The sequence below is a fragment of the Rhinoraja longicauda genome, chromosome 42, assembly GCF_053455715.1.
Source record: "Rhinoraja longicauda isolate Sanriku21f chromosome 42, sRhiLon1.1, whole genome shotgun sequence".
Lineage (NCBI taxonomy): Eukaryota > Metazoa > Chordata > Chondrichthyes > Rajiformes > Arhynchobatidae > Rhinoraja > Rhinoraja longicauda.
The window spans coordinates 4,222,669-4,241,642 of NC_135994.1; the positions used below are offsets into that span (position 1 = coordinate 4,222,669).

The window sequence follows — 18,974 nt, forward strand, 5'->3', positions numbered from 1 at the left end:
GGAACGAGCTGCCAGAGGAGGTAGTTGAGGCAGGGACTATCCCATCCTTTAAGAAACAGTTATACAGGTACTTGGATAGGACAGGTTTGGAGGGATAGGGGCCAAACGCGGGCAGGTGGGACTAGTGTAGATGGGACATGTTGGCGAGTTGGCCGGTGTGGGCAAGTTGGCCGGTGAGGGCGAGTTGGGCTGATGGGCCTGTTTCGACACTGTGACTCTAGCTCGTGAATCAGAGGTCCTTTTACAAAGGGAACGTGTGGGTGAGGGATCGTAATGAATACGGATGAATAGTGAGTGAGTTTGAGTTAATTTGCAAGCCAGCTCAAGGGCGTAACCTGGGGCGGAGTGGGTCTGACACCATTCTGCGGATCAGTGTTAAACATGTGGCCCTCTGTGAGTGCCGTGATGGTGGTGCCAAGTTTCTGACACAAACAGAGACTCCGTGTTCTGGAAGAATGCCAATGTCCGTTGGCATTGATCCTTTCTAATGAATACTGAGCTTGCCCTTGCCCATGCCGGACCTGTGAGCAATGTCTCAGAAATTCTTGTGGGACAGAGACTACTTCTAACACTGGCTGAATTTTTCTTTTGGACTTCAGAGTTACAGCGCAGATATACCGAGTCCGAGCCCACCGAGTCCGTGCCGACCAGCGATCACCCCGTACACCAACACTATCCTACACGCCTGTATGTCGTTGGAGTGTGGGAGGAAACCGGAGCACCCGGAGAAAACCCACGTGGTCCCAGGGAGAATGTACAAACTCCGTACAGACAGCACCCGTAGTCGGGATGGAACCCGGGTCTCTGGCGCTGTGAGGCAGCAACTCTACCGCTGTGCCACTGGTGTTGGCTGAGGGATTGGCATCAGGCTGGGCACAGGGGAGCTGCCCAGCTCTCCGACAGAGTAGCAGCGTGGCACGTCATGCCATCCGCCCCTGGCACCTCCTGTCTGCAACGCGCTGCCCCGGTCTTGTGCTTGCCTGCCTGCAGTGGGACCTGAACCCATGTGGGTGGCACAGTGGCACGGTGGCACAGCGGGTAGAGCCGCTGCCTCACAGCGCCAGAGACCCAGGTTCCATCCTGACCGCGGGCGCTGCCTGTGCAGAGTTTGCACGCTCTCCCCGTGACCTGCGTGGGTTTTCTCCGGGCGCTCCGGTTTCCTCCCACACTCCAAAGACGCGCAGGTTTGTAGGTTAATTGGCTTTGGTAAAGTGTGTGTCGGATAGAACTAGTGTGTGAACGGGTGATCGCTGGTCGGCACGGACTCGGTGGGCCGAAGGGCCTGATTCCTCGCGGTATCTCGAAACTAAACTGAGTGCAGAGTTGTTTTCAAATTGCTGGGTCCCTTTTACAAGCCCAAACTCTCAGTAAGGTTTTACATTGCATCGAGAAAGTTGGTGTTGAAACCTTTCTCCCCTGAAGGTGTGGCTTGGCACTGGGACGCTGTTGAACAGAGGCCAGGTGCATACTCAATGCATTCTTCCTTGCCTGGTCTGGTCGCAATCCAACATCCACGTCTACAGTGCACACACACACACGTGTGGCGTGCAGCAGGGAGCAGGGAACTAAGTCAGGGCCCAGGAAGCAGTCCAGTACACAAGTCCCAGAGAAGCATCTCTCCCACAGAGCTGCCTCGCCCTGGTAGCCCAGGTAGTGCACACACAGTTTAGTTTAGAGATACAGCGCGGAAACAGGCCCTTCGGCCCAAAGATACTAGAGGAGCAAGATAGACCACTCGACCCTGAAAACCATAGTACGTCACGGCGGCCATTTTAGTAGGCAGAAACTTGCAGAAACATTTAAAAAGAAAAATAACAAAAATCTGTGAGCTGATAGATGAGATATATTCTGCATTTTAATGGTATCATCACACATACTGTTCCCCCAAAACACTGATTACACTGCGAGAGGCAGAGCGAACGGCGGGTTTTGCTTACTAAAATGGCGGACGTTACGCTCCTTTGCGTACTACACTTCAGTATAGGCGGTTTTAACGGAGTGGTCCATCTTGTTCCTCTGGTATCTTTGGTTGCTTACTAAAATGGTGGCGTTACGCTCCTATGCGTACTACACTTTAGTACAGGTGATTTCGACGGAGTGGTCCATCTTGCTCCTCTAGTGTCTTTGGTTGTTAGGGTTGAGTGGTCCATCTTGCTCCTCTAGTGTCTTTGGTTGTTAGGGTCGAGTGGTCCATCTTGCTCCTCTAGTGTCTTTGGTTGTTAGGGTCGAGTGGTCCATCTTGCTCCACTAGTATCTTTGGTTGCTTACTAAAATGGCGGACGTTCCGCTCCTTTGCATACTACACTTCAGTACAGGCGATTTCAACAGAGCGGTCCATCTTGCTCCTCTAGTATCTTTGCTCGGGCCCACCGAGTCCGCGCCGACCAGCGATCCCCGCACACTAACGCTATCCTACGCACACCGGGGACAATTTACACTTGCACCAAGCCAATGAGCCTACAAACCTGGACGCCTTTGGAGTGTGGGAGGAAACCGGAGCACCCGGAGGAAACCCACGCGGGTCACGGGGAGAACGTGGAAACTCCGTGCAGACAGCACCCGTGGTCGGGATGGAAGCCGGGTCTCGGGCGCTGTGAGGCAGCAGCTCTACCCGCTGCGCCACCATATTTGGTGTCTTCTTGCCGAATTGAATTCCAATGATTTTTTTTTGGGGGGGTCTCTTTGTCTTTTGTTTTGAATGAAGGCATTGAGAAGATGTGAGGCTCTGGCAGCATGTTTAATTGGGGGCTGGTGAATGGAGCGTTCAAAAGTCATCAAAGTAGTGACCCGGTGCTGTGGAATTTGAGTTTGTCAGCTAATTTCATGAGTCGGAGGTAGTGTGGCTGGAAGGGCTTTGGGAACTAGGAGCGATCTTTGCGTGAGAATATTTCACTGGAATGCAGTCAGGCATCCCCTGTTGTGGAAATCTATCAAACTGTTGAAAGATTTGGGAACTCGCTGATGCACTATCGTGTGGACTCCATACAAGATTGAGTTTAGTTTCGAGATACAGCGCGGAAACAGGCCCTTCGGCCCACCGAGTCCGCGCCGACCAGCGATCCCCGCACACCCACACTATCCTACACACACTGGGGACAATTTACATTCATACCGAGCCAATTAACCTACAGACTTGTACGTCTTTGGAGTGTGGGAGGAAACCGGAGCACCCGGAGAAAACCCACGCGGGTCACGGGGAGAACGTTCAAACTCCGTGCAGACCGCGCCCGTGGTCAGGATCAAAGCCGGGTCTCGGGCGCTGTAAGGCAGCAGCTCTACCCGCTGCGCCACCGTGCCGCCCCAAAATAATTGCAGTTAAAATTTTGGTGGCGCAGCGGTAGAGTTGCTGCCTTACAGCGAATGCAGCGCCGGAGACTCAGGTTCGATCCTGACTACGGGTGCTGTCTGTACGGAGTTTGTACGTTCTCCCCGTGACCCGCGTGGGTTTTCTCCGAGATCTTCGGTTTCCTCCCACACTCCAAAGACGTACAGGTTTGTAGGTTAATTGGCTGGGTAAATGTAAAAATTGTTCCTAGTGGGTGTAGGATAGTGTTAGTGTGCGGGGATCACTGGGCGGCGCGGACCCGGTGGGCCGAAGGGCCTGCTTCCGCGCCGCATCTCTGAACTAAACATGAACAAACTGCGGCAGCTGGAAATCTGAAGTAGAAACAGAAAACACTCGGCAGGTCGGGCGGCATCTGCGGAAAGAGAAACAGAGCTGAGGTTTTGGGCGACCAAACCTTCATCAGAACCGTGTAAGAGAGAGTTTGTGTTCCAGAAAGGGTGGGGTAGGATGGATAGGACAAGGGAACGGACTCTGTTAGGGGGTGAGGCGGGGGTTGCCATGGTGAGAGGTTGTATTATTCATGCACTGCACTGACCTAATTCTGAGACTCTGTCAATATGCCTGTTGTTCAGCAAACTATTGACGGTCTTAATCCCATTCCTAATATTGGGAATTAAAGTTTTGAACATGGGCTGTTAATTGTGGAATTAGATTTATTTACCAGTCCGTGACCTAGTTCATTTCCAATGTCGAGTTCTTTCGGTAGCCTTTCTCTGACACGTCGGAGGTTGAGAGGTGTGAGAACAAGAGGGAACAGTGGAACTGGTAGGAACGTGGCATCATGCTTGGCAGGGGCATTGTGGGCCGAAGGGCCTGTTCCTGGGCTGTTCCGTGCTCTTCACATCTTTACAGAACTTGCCGCTGGGCTTCACAACAAACCGCCAACGGAAAGCGTGCATCTTAATTTAGTTTAGGGATACAGCGCGGAAACAGGCCCTTCGGCCCACCGGGCCCGCGCCAACCAGCGATCCCAGCACACTAACACTATCCTACACCCACTAGGGACAATTTTACATTGACACCATTCCAATTAACCTACAAACCTGTACGTCTTTGGAGTGTGGGAGGAAACCGGAGCACCCGGAGAAAACCCACGCGGGTCACGGGGAGAGCGTACAAACTCCGTACAGACAGCACCCGTAGTCGGGATGGAACCCGGGTCTCTGGCGCTGTGAAGCAGCAACTCTACCGCTGCACCTTATCGCGTGTTTGGTTTTGTCAAGTGCCCTACCTCTCTGGTACCAAGTTTATGATATTTTAGGAAGCAGCCATTTTATTTCTGTGCTATTCCCAAGATCCTAAAAGTTGGAAATTCTTGGGACACGTGCTGTTGTGTGGGAGGTAGGTTTACACCTCCGCAAGGGTGACTTGAGCCACTGGGAAGAAAAACATTTTGCCACGGCGATCTATTTTGCCGACAGATATTTGTACAAATATTAATGCATTTGTCAAGAGACAATGTAGCCAAATCAGAACAGCGCCGAGCTCGGGTAAGCGGTTACACAACTGAAGAAGGGTCCCGACCCGAAACGTCACCTATCCATGTTCTCCACAGATGCTGCCTGACCCGCTGAGTTACCCCAGCACTCTGTGAAACGTCACCTATCCATGTTCTCCAGAGATGCTGCCTGACCCGCTGAGTTACTCCAGCACTCTGTGAAACGTCACCTATCCATGTTCTCCACAGATGCTGCCTGACCCGCTGAGTTACTCCAGCACTCTGTGAAACGTCACCTATCCGTGTTCTCCACAGATGCTGCCTGACCCGCTGAGTTACTCCAGCACTCTGTGAAACGTCACCTATCCATGTTCTCCACAGATGCTGCCTGACCCGCTGAGTTACTCCAGCACTCTGTGTCTTTTGTGTGCAAGCAGTTAATCGGCTTGGGTTAATTCAACTGGAATCTCTATGGATTTGCCCTGAGATTGGACACACGGGTCCACCACGGATATTCCGGCACCCTTGGTTCCGGATCCTTTCCGGATTATCCGTGTTGCCGGACCCACAGAGGTCACGGCCTCTGAGAGGAGTCCAATGGCACCGGAACGTTCCGCTGATGGGGCCGAGACACCGGGGGGGGGGAATTCTGATCGGCCGCGGAAGTCCCGATGAGGCCGTGATCGGCCGCCTCACCCGGCCTGGGTGCCACGTTTACGGGGGGGGGGGGATGTCCGGATTACCGGGAGGGGGAATTCCCCCGGACCACCAGTTGCCGGACAATCGGCGGTGGACCTGCACTCCAAACGTTGCGAGGCCGAAAAACATAACAAGAGCGGCGCAGCGGGTAGAGCTGCTGCCTCACGGCGCCGGAGACCCGGGTTCCATCCTGACCACGGGCGCTGCCTGTACGGAGTTTGCACGTTCTCCCCGTGACCTGCGTGGGGTTTTATCGAGATCCCTCCCACGCTTCAAAGTCGTACAGGTTTGTGGGCTAATTGACATGGTAAAATTGTCCCTAGTGTGTGTGTGTGTGTGTGGGATAGTGTTAGTGTGCGGGGATCGCTGGTCGGTGCGGACTCGATGGGCCGAACGGCCTGTGGTCGCCCTGTATCTCTAAAGTAACCTGAAAGTGCACTCTGGGAAGGTTCCACAGCCACTGGTTTAATGAAAACTAGACCAAGTGGACCCGTTGGGCCCAAACCTCTCCTGCATTGGTGCGGCACCCTCTTTCCCCTCCCTCCCTCCCTCCCTCCCTCCCTCCCTCCCTCCCTCCCTCCCTCCCTCCCTCCCACCCTCCCACCCCCCTCCCTCCCTCCCTCCCTCCCTCCCTCCCTAGGAGAGAGATTTAAACTTTAAAATGTGAATAACTTTAAAAATATAACACCGATTTCAATGAAACTTCTTCCATTAGCACCAAAGGGACGATGGTGAGTACGGTGGGCCTAAAATTGTCGCGCTATCGTGTACCGTTTTGGCTGTAGTTCAGGAACAAACAAACAAACAAACGAGAGTTTTAGTATGTAGATGAACACGTTTTGGATCCCTACATCCAGGGCAATTGCTTCTTGATCTGATACTGATTGGTGTGTGTCTTTCTCTTGCAGACGGTGCTGTGTTCAGATTGAATGGGTAGACTGCTGTGACTCCCCTGCTCTTTCCGCTGTGCACCTTGGGCAGCCATGACCTCCACGCTGTTTGACCCTAACCTCGTGGACACGGGGCAGGATGTCCCTGACGCACACCCTTGTGACCTGGAAGTGGAAAGGAAATACCAGCTTATTCCATCCATCATTTGCGCCATGTGCTGCATCTTTGGGGTCATCTACTGCTTTTTCGGTGAGTGACGTATTCATAGGCGTCAGTGGCGCAGCGGGTAGAGCTGCTGCCTCACGGCGCCAGAGACCCGGGTTCCATCCTGACCACGGGCGCCGTCTGTGCGGAGTTTGTACGTTCTCCCCGTGACCTGTGTGGGTTTTCTCCGAGATCTTCGGTTTCCTCCCACACTCCAAAGACGTGCAGGTTTGTAGGTTAATTCACTTGGTGTATATAGGATCGTGTTAGTGCGCAGGGATCACTGGTCGGCATGGGCCGAAGGGCCTGTTAGATAAGTGATATTTTGGGGCCAGTATCCCCCTCTATCTCTAAACTAAACGAAACAGTAAAGTTCATCGATTGGCAAATGGATGTTTTAGAAAAAAGAAATCGGTAAAAATGTCACCGATCCACGTTCTCCTGAGATGCTGCCTGACCCGCTGAGTTACTCCTGCACTCTGTACCTTTTTTTTTGTTGTGTAAACCAGCATCTTCAGTTCCCTGCATCTGGGATTAACAATTGAAGAGTGAACATTTGAACAGTCTAACACCAGCTTCCTTGTAAGAATTAGCACCAAACAATAAGTCACTGCAGCCTCCATTTTGAAAGCGATGGTTTACAAAATGGCTGGCCTGGCCAAACTGTTAAGGAGTTTTGTGCTCCAATGTACTGAGATGACCGAGACGGGGAAAGGGTTAAACGTCCTGATTACTTTATAGAATTAAGCAAGACATGGGCCAAATTTAGATTATTCTCGTCCAGATAGATTCCTGACTTAGCCCTAAACTCGGTAGCCTTTCTGCGGCCCCCGTGCCTGATTCTGAATGGAGTCAGCTGTGACAGGTGCACTTATTGCCAATTAATGTAGAAAGGACGAGAAAAGAATGTGGAAAGGTTTAATGGGGATACTGTTTAACTGTTTAGCATGCACAGCTGCAGAGAAACCTGATGTGCCAAAACTCTCCATGTTGAAATTGGAAACTATTTTCCACAGATGCCACTCATTTTACCCTGGGCTCTTTCTCATGGCCTCTCCCTAGGTCTCTTTCGCAACACTGTCTTGGTGCTGCCTGTCCCATGCTGCTGAGTATTAGGAATGCCAGTGGTTCGTTTAACTAATCGGCGCGGTGGCGCAGCGGGTAGAGCTGCTGCCTCACAGCGCCAGAGACCCCGGGTTCCATCCTGACCACGGGCGCCGTCTGCACGGAGTTTGTACGTTCTCCCCGTGACCCGCGTGGGTTTTCTCCGGGTGCTCCGATTTCATACGTTCCAGGAGCAGAATTAGGCCATTCGGCCCATCAAGTCTACTCTGTCATTCAATGATGGCTGATCTGACTTCCCCTCTTATCCCCATAACCCCTGACAACCGTACTAATCAAGAATCTATCCATCTCTGCCTTCAAAATATCCATTGACTTGTGGCCTCCACAGCTGTCATTCTCCCACATACCAAAGACGTGCAGGTTTGTAGGTTAACTGGCTTCTGTAAACTGCCCCTAGTGTGTAGGATGGGATAACAGAGAACTGGTGTGCGGGGATCGCTGGTTGGTGTGGACTTGCTGGGCCGAAGGGCCTGTTTCCATGTTGTGTCTCTAAACTAAGCAGTAAAGTGTAGGAAGGAACTGCAGATGCCGGTTTACACCAAAGACAGACGCAAAATACTGGAGTAACTCAGCGGGTCAGGCAGCATCTCTGGAGAGAAGGTAAGGGTGACGTTTCGGGTCGAGACCCTTCTTCAGAGTTTGAAGAAAGTCAGACGGGCAGCATCTGTGGAAGGGTCCCGACCCGAAACGTCACGCTTACCGTCTCTCCACAGATGCTGCCTGACCCGCTGAGTTACTCCAGCACTCTGTGAAACGTCACCTATCCATGTTCTCCACAGATGCTGCCTGACCCGCTGAGTTACTCCAGCACTCTGTGAAACGTCACCTATCCATGTTCTCCACAGATGCTGCCTGACCTGCTGAGTTACTCCAGCACTTTGTGCCTATCTTTGGTGTAAACCGGCATCTGTAGTTCTTTGTTTCATCGATCGTTATAAGGAAGGAAGTGCAGGTGCTGGAATCTTGAGTAAAACACAAAGTGCCGGAGGAACTCAGCGGGTCAGGCAGCCTCTGTGGAGGGGGTGGATGGGTGACGTTTCAGGTCGGGTCTGAAGAAGGATCTCGACCCGAAACGTCACCCATTCCTTCTCTCCTGAGATGCTGCCTGACCCGCTGAGTTATTCCAGCATTTTGTGAAATAAATACCTTCGATTTGTACCAACATCTGCAGTTATTGTCTTATACTATTGTCCCTGCCAAAGCTCACTGGCTCCCTCTGGTGACGGGGCTGAGTATTGTGGGCTTGTGCCAAGAGCAGTGAACCTATTCTGTCTGATGAGTTGTGGGTCTCCAGTTATTGAATATCTCTTAAGTGATTCACAGTTTGAAATTGAGAAACATGAGCATCAAGCAGGGATGAGATGACGCTGACTGCCCGCAATCATATAGAACAACAGAACCAATTTAAGGGACGATTTGGCTCCTTTAGTTTAGTTTGGAGATACAGACTTGATGGGCCGAATGGCCTAATTCTGTTCCTATTACTTATGAACTTATTCTGCACTGCAGAGAGTGAGGAAAACTGCCCATCCTTGCCTTTTAGTTTAGTTTAGAGGTACAGCGTGGAAACAGACCCTTCGGCCCACCGTGTCCGCACCGACCAGCGATCCCCGCACACTAACACTATCCCACACGCACTGGGGACAATTTACAACTTTTACCAAAGCCAATTAACCTATAAACCTGTACGTCTTTGGAGTGCGGGAGGAAACCGGAGCACCCGGTGAAAACCCACGCAGGTCACGGGGAGAACGTACAAACTCCGTACAGACAGCGCCCGTAGTCGGGATCGAACCCGGGTCTCCGGCGCTGTGAGGCAGCAGCTCTACCGCTGTGTTGCCCCCGGTGGGCCGAAGGGCCTGTTTCCACGCTGTAGCTCTAAACTAAACGAAAATACAATGTAATGGTTAAATAATAATGAACCCAGTCTCTGCTGTCGTACAAGATTCGGTCTGGAAAACAGCGAAACTTGTCGGTGATAAGCATTGCTTGTTCAATAACCATTCGATCTTATGCTTGCTGGCAAGTGAATAAGCCGTGACTGTCACGGTGGTGTTTATGCATCCGGTGAGTGGGTGCTGGTTTAAACCGAAGGCGGACACAAAACGCTGGGGTAACTCAGCGGGACAGGCAGCATCTCTGGGGAGAAGGAATGGGTGACGTTTCTGGTCCGGTCTGAAGAAAGGTTTGATGTGAAACGTTCTCTCCAGAGATGCTGCCCGTCCCGCTGAGTTGCTCCAGCGTTTTGTGTCCATCTTTAATGCGTGCGTTGTGCGGGCCGTGAGTTTTCTGTTTAGCCAAAGTAACGTGGCGTTTCCCCCGGCGGTCTGTGTTCCAGGTTACCGCTGCTTCAAGGCGGTCATGTTCCTGTGCGGCCTGATGTTCGGCTCCATCATCATCTTCCTGCTGTGCTACAAGGAGCGGGTGCTGGACATTCAGCTGAGCATGGAGGCCAGCGCGGGCATTGGCCTGGGCATCGGCATCCTGTGCGGCCTGGTCACCATGCTGGTGCGCAGTGTGGGGCTGTTCATGATCGGCCTGGTGCTGGGCCTGCTGCTGGCCACCGTCACCCTGGTGCTGATGGAACAGTTCTACCACCCGCACACCATCTGGGTGCCAGTGGGGCTGCTGATTGGCGTGGGCATGCTCTTTGCCGTGCTCACCTTGCAGTGGCAGAAGCTGTTCGCCATCATCTCCACTGCCGTCTTCGGAGGTGCCATCATCACCATGACTGTGGACTATTTCATCGAGCTGCTGCTCCTGGCACAGTACGTCTACGAGCGGCTCAAGATCACCCCGTCCATGCCCATTTGCTGGTACAGCTGGGCGATCCTGGGCATCTGGCCGCTGATGAGCGCCCTGGGCATCGTGGTCCAGTGGAAGCTGACCGCAGAAGGCTTTTCGCACACTGAAGGTAAGGCCACCCTACTGTGGGCGCCAGGGAGCGGGCAGGAGTCCAGGCAGAGTCGAGAGCGTTTCAATGACACGTGTCCCGGAGAGACCAATGGCATTCTTACTTGCAGCAGCACAACACAACATGGCAACATTGTGCACTGTGGACAATAGAATAAAGGAGGGAAAAGCTAAGTGTGTGCACACACACACACACATATTTACACACACGCACACACACACGCATGCACGCATACAAATATACACACACACATATACATATATATATTTACATACATATATATATATTTACACACATGCACACACACACACACACACATATACATATATATATGTACATACATATATATATATTTACACACACATATTTACACACCTGCACACACACACACACACGTATTCACGCACACACATACACACACATACAAATATACACACACATATATACATATATATATTTACATACATATATATATATATTTACACATATATTTACACACATGTTTGCACATACATATATAGACATACATATTTACCAACACACACATATATTCACACATACACACACATATTTACACACATATACATTTACACACACGCACACACACACATTTACACACACATATTTACACATACATATATATACACACATATTTACACATGCGCACACACACATACAAATATACACACACACATATACATATATATATTTACACATATATTTACACACATATTTGCACATACATATATAGACACACGTATTTACACACACATACATATATATTCACACATACACACACACACACACACATATTTACACACACATATATACATATATATATTTACGCGCACACACACACATTTACACACATATATTTACACATACATATATATACACATATTTACACACACATATATGTATATATATTTGCACACACACACACACACATGCAAATATATACGTACACATAAAAAACAAACAATAATAATGCAATAATAACAATAATAGTCTATGTAATTCGGAGCTTATTTGAGGGTGTAGTGTTTAATAGCCTGATGGCTGTGAGGAAGAAGCTATTCCTGAACCTGGACGTGACAGTTTTCAGGCTCCTGTACCTTCTTCCCGACGGCAGGGGTGAGCTGAGAGTGTGGTCAGGGTGGTATGGGCCTCTGATGATGCCGGCTGCCTTTCTGAGGCAGCGACTCCGGTGATTCCCTTCGATGGTGGGGAGGTCAGTACCCTTGATGGACTGGGCAGTGTCTTTAGTTTAGTTTAGAGATACAGCGTGGAAACAGGCCCTTCGGCCCACCGAGTCCATGCCGACCAGCAATCCCCACACACTAACACAATCCGACAAACACTAGGGACTTTTAATTTTTTTTTAATACCAAGCCGATTAACCTGCAAACTTGCACGTCTATGGAGTGTGGGATGAAACTGGAGCTCCTGGAGAAAACCCACGCAGGTCACGGGGAGAACGTATAAACTCCGTACAGACAGCGCCCGTAGTCGGGATGGAACCCGGGTCTCCGGCGCTGTGAGGCAGCAGCTCTACCCGCTGTGCTGCCCGATATTTACTTAAATATGAACGGCATTAGAGTCATACTGAGATACAATCACACTGGCATTTAGAAGGATGAGAGGAGATCTTAGGGAAACGTATAAGATCATTAAGGGGTTGGACACGTTCAAGGCAGGAAACATGTTCCCAATGTTGGGGGAGTCCAGAACAAGGGGCCACAGTTTAAGAATAAGGGGTAGGACATTTAGAACGGAGATGAGGAAAAACTTTTTCAGTCAGAGAGTTGTGAATCTGTGGAATTCTCTGCCTCAGAAGGCAGTGGAGGCCAATTCTCTGAATGCATTCAAGAGAGAGCTGGATAGAGCTCTTAAGGATAGCGGAGTCAGGGGGGTATGGGGAGAAGGCAGGAACGGGGTACTGATTGAGAATGATCAGCCATGATCAATCACATTGAATGGCAGTGCGTACAGGCTCGAAGGGCCGAATGGCCTCCTCCTGCACCTATTGTCTATTGTCTTGCAGGTACTTTATAAGTTCACAAGGTCTCGGAGCATGTTTCGAGGGATATGGGCTAAACGCGGGCAGGTTTGGACTAGTGTAGATGGGGGTATGTTGCACGTCTCTGGAGCGCGGGAGGAAACCGGAGCACCCGGAGAAAACCCAGCGGGGGTCACGGGGAGAGCGCGCAAACTCCGCGCGGGAACGTGACCGCCATCATCGGGCGGGCTTTGTTTTCCCCTGCAGTTATCATCAGCAAGAGGCAGAAGCGGGTGCAGCTGATGAGGATACGGCAGAAGGAGGCGAAGAACCGCCGGCGAGCGGCGCAGGCCGAGGGCACGTACCGCAGGAAGCCCTACCCCGTCAAACGCTACACCGGAGACATCCTCTCACCGGTAACGCACAAGCAGTCAAAGATGGCTTCCTCACCCCGCTTTCACGGGTCGACACGAAATGCCGGAGCCACTCAGCGGGTTGGGCAGCGTCTCGGGAGAGAAGGAACGGGTCGAGCCAAAACGTCACCCATTCCTTCTCTCCCGAGATGCTGCCCGACCCGCTGAGTCGCTCCGTCCGGCATCTTGTGTCAACCTTCGATTTCAACCAGCGTGTACACTTCTCTCCCACACATTCAGTTTTCAGTTCAGTTGAGTTTATTGTCACGTGTACCGAGGTACAGTGAAAAGCTTTTGTTGCGTGCTAACCAGTCAGCGGAAAGACAGTACATGTACCTGTCGGTAACTGTTTTGACAGTCCCAGCCTCAGCTGCCTCCTCTGGCAGCTCGTTCCACACACCCACCACCCTCTGTGTGGAAAAGTTACCCCTCAGATTCCTATTAACTCTTTTCCCCTTCACCTTCGACCCAAGTCCTCTGGTCCTCGATTCCCCTACTCTGGGCAAGAGACTCTGTGCGTCTACCCGATCTATTCCTCTCATGGTTTTATACACCTCTATAAGATCACCCCTCTTGGGAATGTGGGCAGAATGAAATGGGATGGGTGTAAACGAGCGGGCGATGGTCAGCACGGACCTGAGGCCGAATGGCCTCAAACACTCCCGGATTCAAACAATTAACCTCCAAACCTGCACGTCTTTGGAGTGTGGGAGGAAACCGGAGCGCCCGGAGAAAACCCACGCAGGTCACGGGGAGAAGGTGCAAAACACACACAGACACACAAAGACACGCACACAGACGCACACGCACACAGACGCGCACAGACGTGCACACACACACACACACACACACACACACACACACACAGACGCGCACACACACACACACACACACACACACACACACACACACACACACAGACACACACACACACACACACACACACACACACACACACACAGACGCGCACACACACACACACACACACACACACACACACACACACACACACACACACACACACACAGACACACACACACAGACACACACACACACACAGACACACACACACAGACACACACACACACACACACACACACACACAGACGCACACGCACACAGACGCACACGCACACAGACGCAGACGCAGACACACACAGACGCAGACGCACACACACACACACACACACACACACACACACACACACACACACACACACACACACACACACTCTGGAGGGAAGGAATGGGTGATGTTTCGGGTCGAGACCCTTCTCCAGAGATGCTGCCCGTCCCGCTGAGTGGCTCCAGCGTTTTGTGTCTCCGGTTTAAACCAGCGTCTGCAGTTCCTGCCTGCACATTGTGAGCTGTTTGTTGGGTGAGAACGAGAAGCTGGTGCGACTTGGGTGGGGGAGGGATGGATGGAGGGAGAGGGGGGGGGGGGGGGGGAATGCCGGGGCTACCTGAAGTGAGAGAAATCAGTATTCATTGCACCTCAATAACTCGCCATTGCTGCAGAGCAGTGCTGATGTACAGTTAGGTGGTGAATCCAAAATAAATCCCCAGGGTGGGCGACACAGAGTAGTGAAGCGGGTAGAGCTGCTGCCTCACAGCGCCAGAGACCCGGGTTCCATCCTGACCACGGGCGCTGTCTGTCTGTACGGAGTTTGCACGTTCTCCCCGTGACCTGCGTGGGGTTTTCTCCGGGCGCTCCGGTTTCCTCCCGCACTCCAAAGGCGTGCGGGTTTGTAGGTTAATTGTCTTCGGTAAAGATTGTAAATTGTCCCTAGTGTGTGTGTGTGATAGTGTTAGTGCGCGGGGATCGCTGGGCGGCGTGGACCCGGTGGGTCGAAGGGCCTGTTTCTGTACTAGACTTTAAAGAAAAGGTCATGTTTCCCATCATTTCCACCGGAGAATCCCAGAAAGAAGCGGTGCGGGAGATGTGGGAAGGGAAGGAGGGGGAGGGGGAGATGTGTCGAGCGTGGGAACAGCGCTAGGACGATGGAGTGAGGGGGGCTGGGAATGCGTTAGTACACAAAGGGGCCAAATCTGCAGAAAGACCAAGAGAGGGAGGGCCGTTCCGAAAGGGCTAGCAGGCGGTGGGGATGGGCCGAACGGCTCGTTTGTGCCGCTTGATTCCGCGGAAGAAGTTCACCCTCCTCGCTCTCCCTTCCAGAGCTACATCCAGAGCATCCGGGACCGGCAGACGGGGACGTCGATGAGCAGCCTGAACACAAACACGCACACCATCGTGGACCTGGATTACGACAGTGGGTCGACCGTGCCGCTGACGGCCGCCACGCACGTGTCCACCGCCTGAGCCGGGCGCCATCGCCCAGCGCGCCCTGCTCCCCCCCCACACACACACACACACACACGAGTGAACAGCCGCTGGCAGCATCCTCACAGTGACTTGTGGACAACTGACATCCCCACAGGCCATGGTCTGTGTGCGTCTCTCTCTCTCCCCTTCTCTCTCTCTCTCTCTCCGCCTCTCACCCCTTCTCTCTCTCCCCTTCTCTCTCTCTCTCTCTCTCTCTCTCCCCTTCTCTCTCTCCCCTTCTCTCTCTCCCCTTCTCTCTCTCTCTCTCTCCCCTTTTCTCTCCCCTTCTCTCTCTCTCTCTCTCTCTCTCTCTCTCTCACCTTCTCTCTCCCCCTTCTCTCTCCCCCCTTCTCTCTCTGCCCCTCCCTCTCTCTCTCTGCCCCTCTCTCTGCCCCTCCCTCTCTCTCTCTGCCCCTCTCTCTGCCCCTCCCTCCCTCTCTCTGCCCCTCTCTCTCTGCCCCCCTCCCTCCCTCTGCCCCTCTCTCTCTCTCTCTCGGCCCCCCTCCCTCTCTCTCTCTGCCCCCCTCCCTCTCTGCCCCCCTCCCTCTGCCCTCTCTCTGCCCCCCCCCTCTCCCTCTCTGCCCCCCTCCCTCTCTGCCCCTCTCTCTCTCTCTCTCGTCGTCTGCTTCGTTGCCGTCAGTGGCTTCCCCAGGGAGCGGCGTAGCGGACCACGTTGCCAGCATGAGCGGGCTGCCAGCTCCAGGCGCCGCGTGCGGGCACGGCGGAGACGGATTGCGAGCAGAGGCTGGGGCAGAACGACGGGGGAATCTCCGGATGTGGCAGGCATCCCGACGAGCTGCCCCCTCTCGCCGATTATCCATGTGGTTCACGATGACTTTCTCCCTGCCATCTCACGGACGGTCCATTTGCCAGTGCGCCCGTGAAACCCAGGAGGACTTGAATTCCCTTCTCAGCCCGTGCTACCGTTTCAATCAGTCGTCCTTCAGCCCTATTTGCATCAGATTGTCTCACCGTTAAACTTGTGAACTAAACCCGCCCCTTTTCTATATCATCCAATTTAAATGGCCAAATGGCCGGTATTAAACAGAAACTGCCCCCTTCATTCTTGATCCTGTCTTTCTTCGAATGTTTAACACGCAGGGTGGGGGGAAAAATCTGCAGGCGCTGGTTTCAATCGAAGGTAGACACAAAGTGCTGGAGTAACTCAGCGGGACAGACAGCATCTCTGGAGAGAAGGAATGGCTGACGTTTCGGGTCGAGGAATGAATCCCACAGATTCACCACCCTCTGACTAAAGAAATCCCTCCTCATCTCCTTCCTGAAGGAACGTCCTTTAATTCTGAGGCTGTGCCCTCTGGTCCTAGACTCTCCCACTAGTGGAAACATCCTCTCCACATCCACTCTATCCAGGCCTTTCAGTATTCGGTAAAGTTTCAATGAAGCCGCCCCCCCCCATCTCGTCCTTCTAAACTCCAGCGAGTACAGGCCCAGTGCCGGCAAACGCTCATCGTACGTTAACCCACTCATTCCTGGGATCGTTCTGGTAAACCTCCTCTGGACCCTCTCCAGAGCCAGCACGTCCTTCCTCAGACCTGATAGAAACATAGAAACATAGAAAATAGGTGCAGGAGTAGGCCATTCGGCCCTTCGAGCCTGTACGCACCGCCATTCAATATGATCATGGCGGATCATCCAGCTCAGTAACCTGTACCTGCCTTCTCTCCATACCCCCTGATCCCTTTAGCGACAAGGGCCACATCTAACTCCCTCTTAAATATAGCCAATGAACTGGCCTCAACTACCTTCTGTGGCAGAGAATTCCACAGACTCACCACTCTGTGTGAAGAAATGTTTTCTCATCTCGGTCCTAAAAGACTTCCCCCTTATCCTTAAACTGTGACCCCCTGGTTCTGGACTTCCCCAACATCGGGAACAATCTTCCCCCATCTAGCCTGTCCAACCCCTTAAGAATTTTGTAAGTTTCTATAAGATCCCCCCTCAGTCTTCTAAATTCCAGTGAGTACAAGCCGAGTCTATCCAGTCTTTCTTCGTATGAAAGTCCTGCCATCCCGGGGTCCAATACTGCTCACAATGTTGCCCGGCCAGCACCTTGTAGAGCAGCTCAGGCGATGAACACAGGGGAGGGGAGGAGTGCAGGAGCGAAGAATCTCTCCCCTTGGTGCCAAGCCGAGGACTGCGAGGTTGGCAGGAGATGGGTGCCCCAGTGCCCTAGGGTCGCCAACTGTCCCGTATCATCCCGTATTTTGGGCTACGTTGGTTTGTCCCGTACAGGACCGCCCTTGTCCCGTATTAGTAGGGTTGCCAACTTCCTCACTCCCAAATAAGGGACGAGGTGACGTCACCGCCCCGCGCCCCCACGTGACCTCACCCAGCCAGCGGCCACGTGCTCCCGCTCCACCAATGGCGGCCGCCATTGGTGGAGCGGGAGCATGTGGCCGCTGGCTGGGTGAGGTCACGTGGGGCGCAGGGCGGTGATGTCACCCTTTGTCCCTTATTTGGGACACCACCAACGCCCAGCTCTATAGAAGGACATTCCTGATTAAAAAAAGGAGCACAATCCTGGATCCTAGAAGCATGCAGGTACAGCAGGCAGTGAAGAAAGCCAATGGAATGTTGGCCTTCATAACAAGTGGAGTTGAGTATAGGAGCAAAGAGGTCCTTCTGCAGTTGTACAGGGCCCTAGTGAGACCACACCTGGAGTACTGTGTGCAGTTTTGGTCTCCAAATTTGAGGAAGGATATTCTTGCTATTGAGGGCGTGCAGCATAGGTTTACTAGGTTAATTCCCGGAATGGCGGGACTGTCATATGTTGAAAGACTGGAGCGACTAGGCTGGCATTTAGAAGGATGAGAGGGGATCTTATCGAAACGTATAAGATTATTAAGAGATTGGACACATTAGAGGCAGGAAACAAGTTCCCAATGTTGGGGGAGTCCAGAACCAGGGGCCACAGTTTAAGAATAAGGGGTAGGCCATTTAGAACGGAGATGAGGAAAAACTTTTTCAGTCAGAGAGTTGTAAACTATTCCACCTCTGACCGAGAAGATCAGGTCGAGAAGGATGAGGCTCGCTGGTCGTGGCCACCGCCATCCAGAAATAGCAGCAAACAAGGTTGTGTTGTAGGAACTCCCCACCCCCATGGAAGATGGAACCCGGTACGACCAAACAAGACCAAGCTGAAGACGTTGAGTTGATGGAAGACACATATGTACAGACAGAAGAGGACCTGTATGGAGGACAGAGATGTGTGGGGCGTCCACCACCGTGCCCGTCGGAAACCAGCACCATTGCAACGCTAATGTTTTCAACGATTTTAAATTTAAAAAAATTAAAATAATTAATTAAAGTGTGTCGGGATCGCTGTTCGGCGCGGACTCAGTGGGCCAAAGGGCCTGTGTATAAACTAAACAATGATTGCTGGCACGACCACACTGGGTAAATCTGCTTTCAGCTGGCATTTTCACAAGCCGTGACTTTATATTAAGCCATCCTGTGCCTTTATATTAAATGATTCGATGAATCCCTGGAAATATAATCATGTCAAGCTCCAAATTCTTATTCAGATAAATAATGCACAAAAGGGGCCAAAACACACCATTTTGTTTTAATGGAGAAACAAAGAAATGCAGATGCTGGTTAA

General features: G+C 52.1%; 1 protein-coding gene across 1 annotated transcript in view; it reads left to right on the plus strand.

Moving 5' to 3' along the window:
- LOC144611916 (transmembrane protein 198-like) overlaps window positions 1-16,517 on the plus strand; it is a 32,352-nt gene extending 15,835 nt beyond the window's left edge. Inside the window, exons 2-5 of the mRNA XM_078431242.1 lie at window positions 6,392-6,623; window positions 10,042-10,617; window positions 12,884-13,032; window positions 15,206-16,517. Of these exons, the coding sequence (XP_078287368.1) occupies window positions 6,467-6,623; window positions 10,042-10,617; window positions 12,884-13,032; window positions 15,206-15,349 (1,026 nt within the window). The 5' untranslated portion in view covers window positions 6,392-6,466 and the 3' untranslated portion in view covers window positions 15,350-16,517. The remainder of the gene's footprint in view (window positions 1-6,391; window positions 6,624-10,041; window positions 10,618-12,883; window positions 13,033-15,205) is intronic.
- Window positions 16,518-18,974: the final 2,457 nt, after the last annotated feature.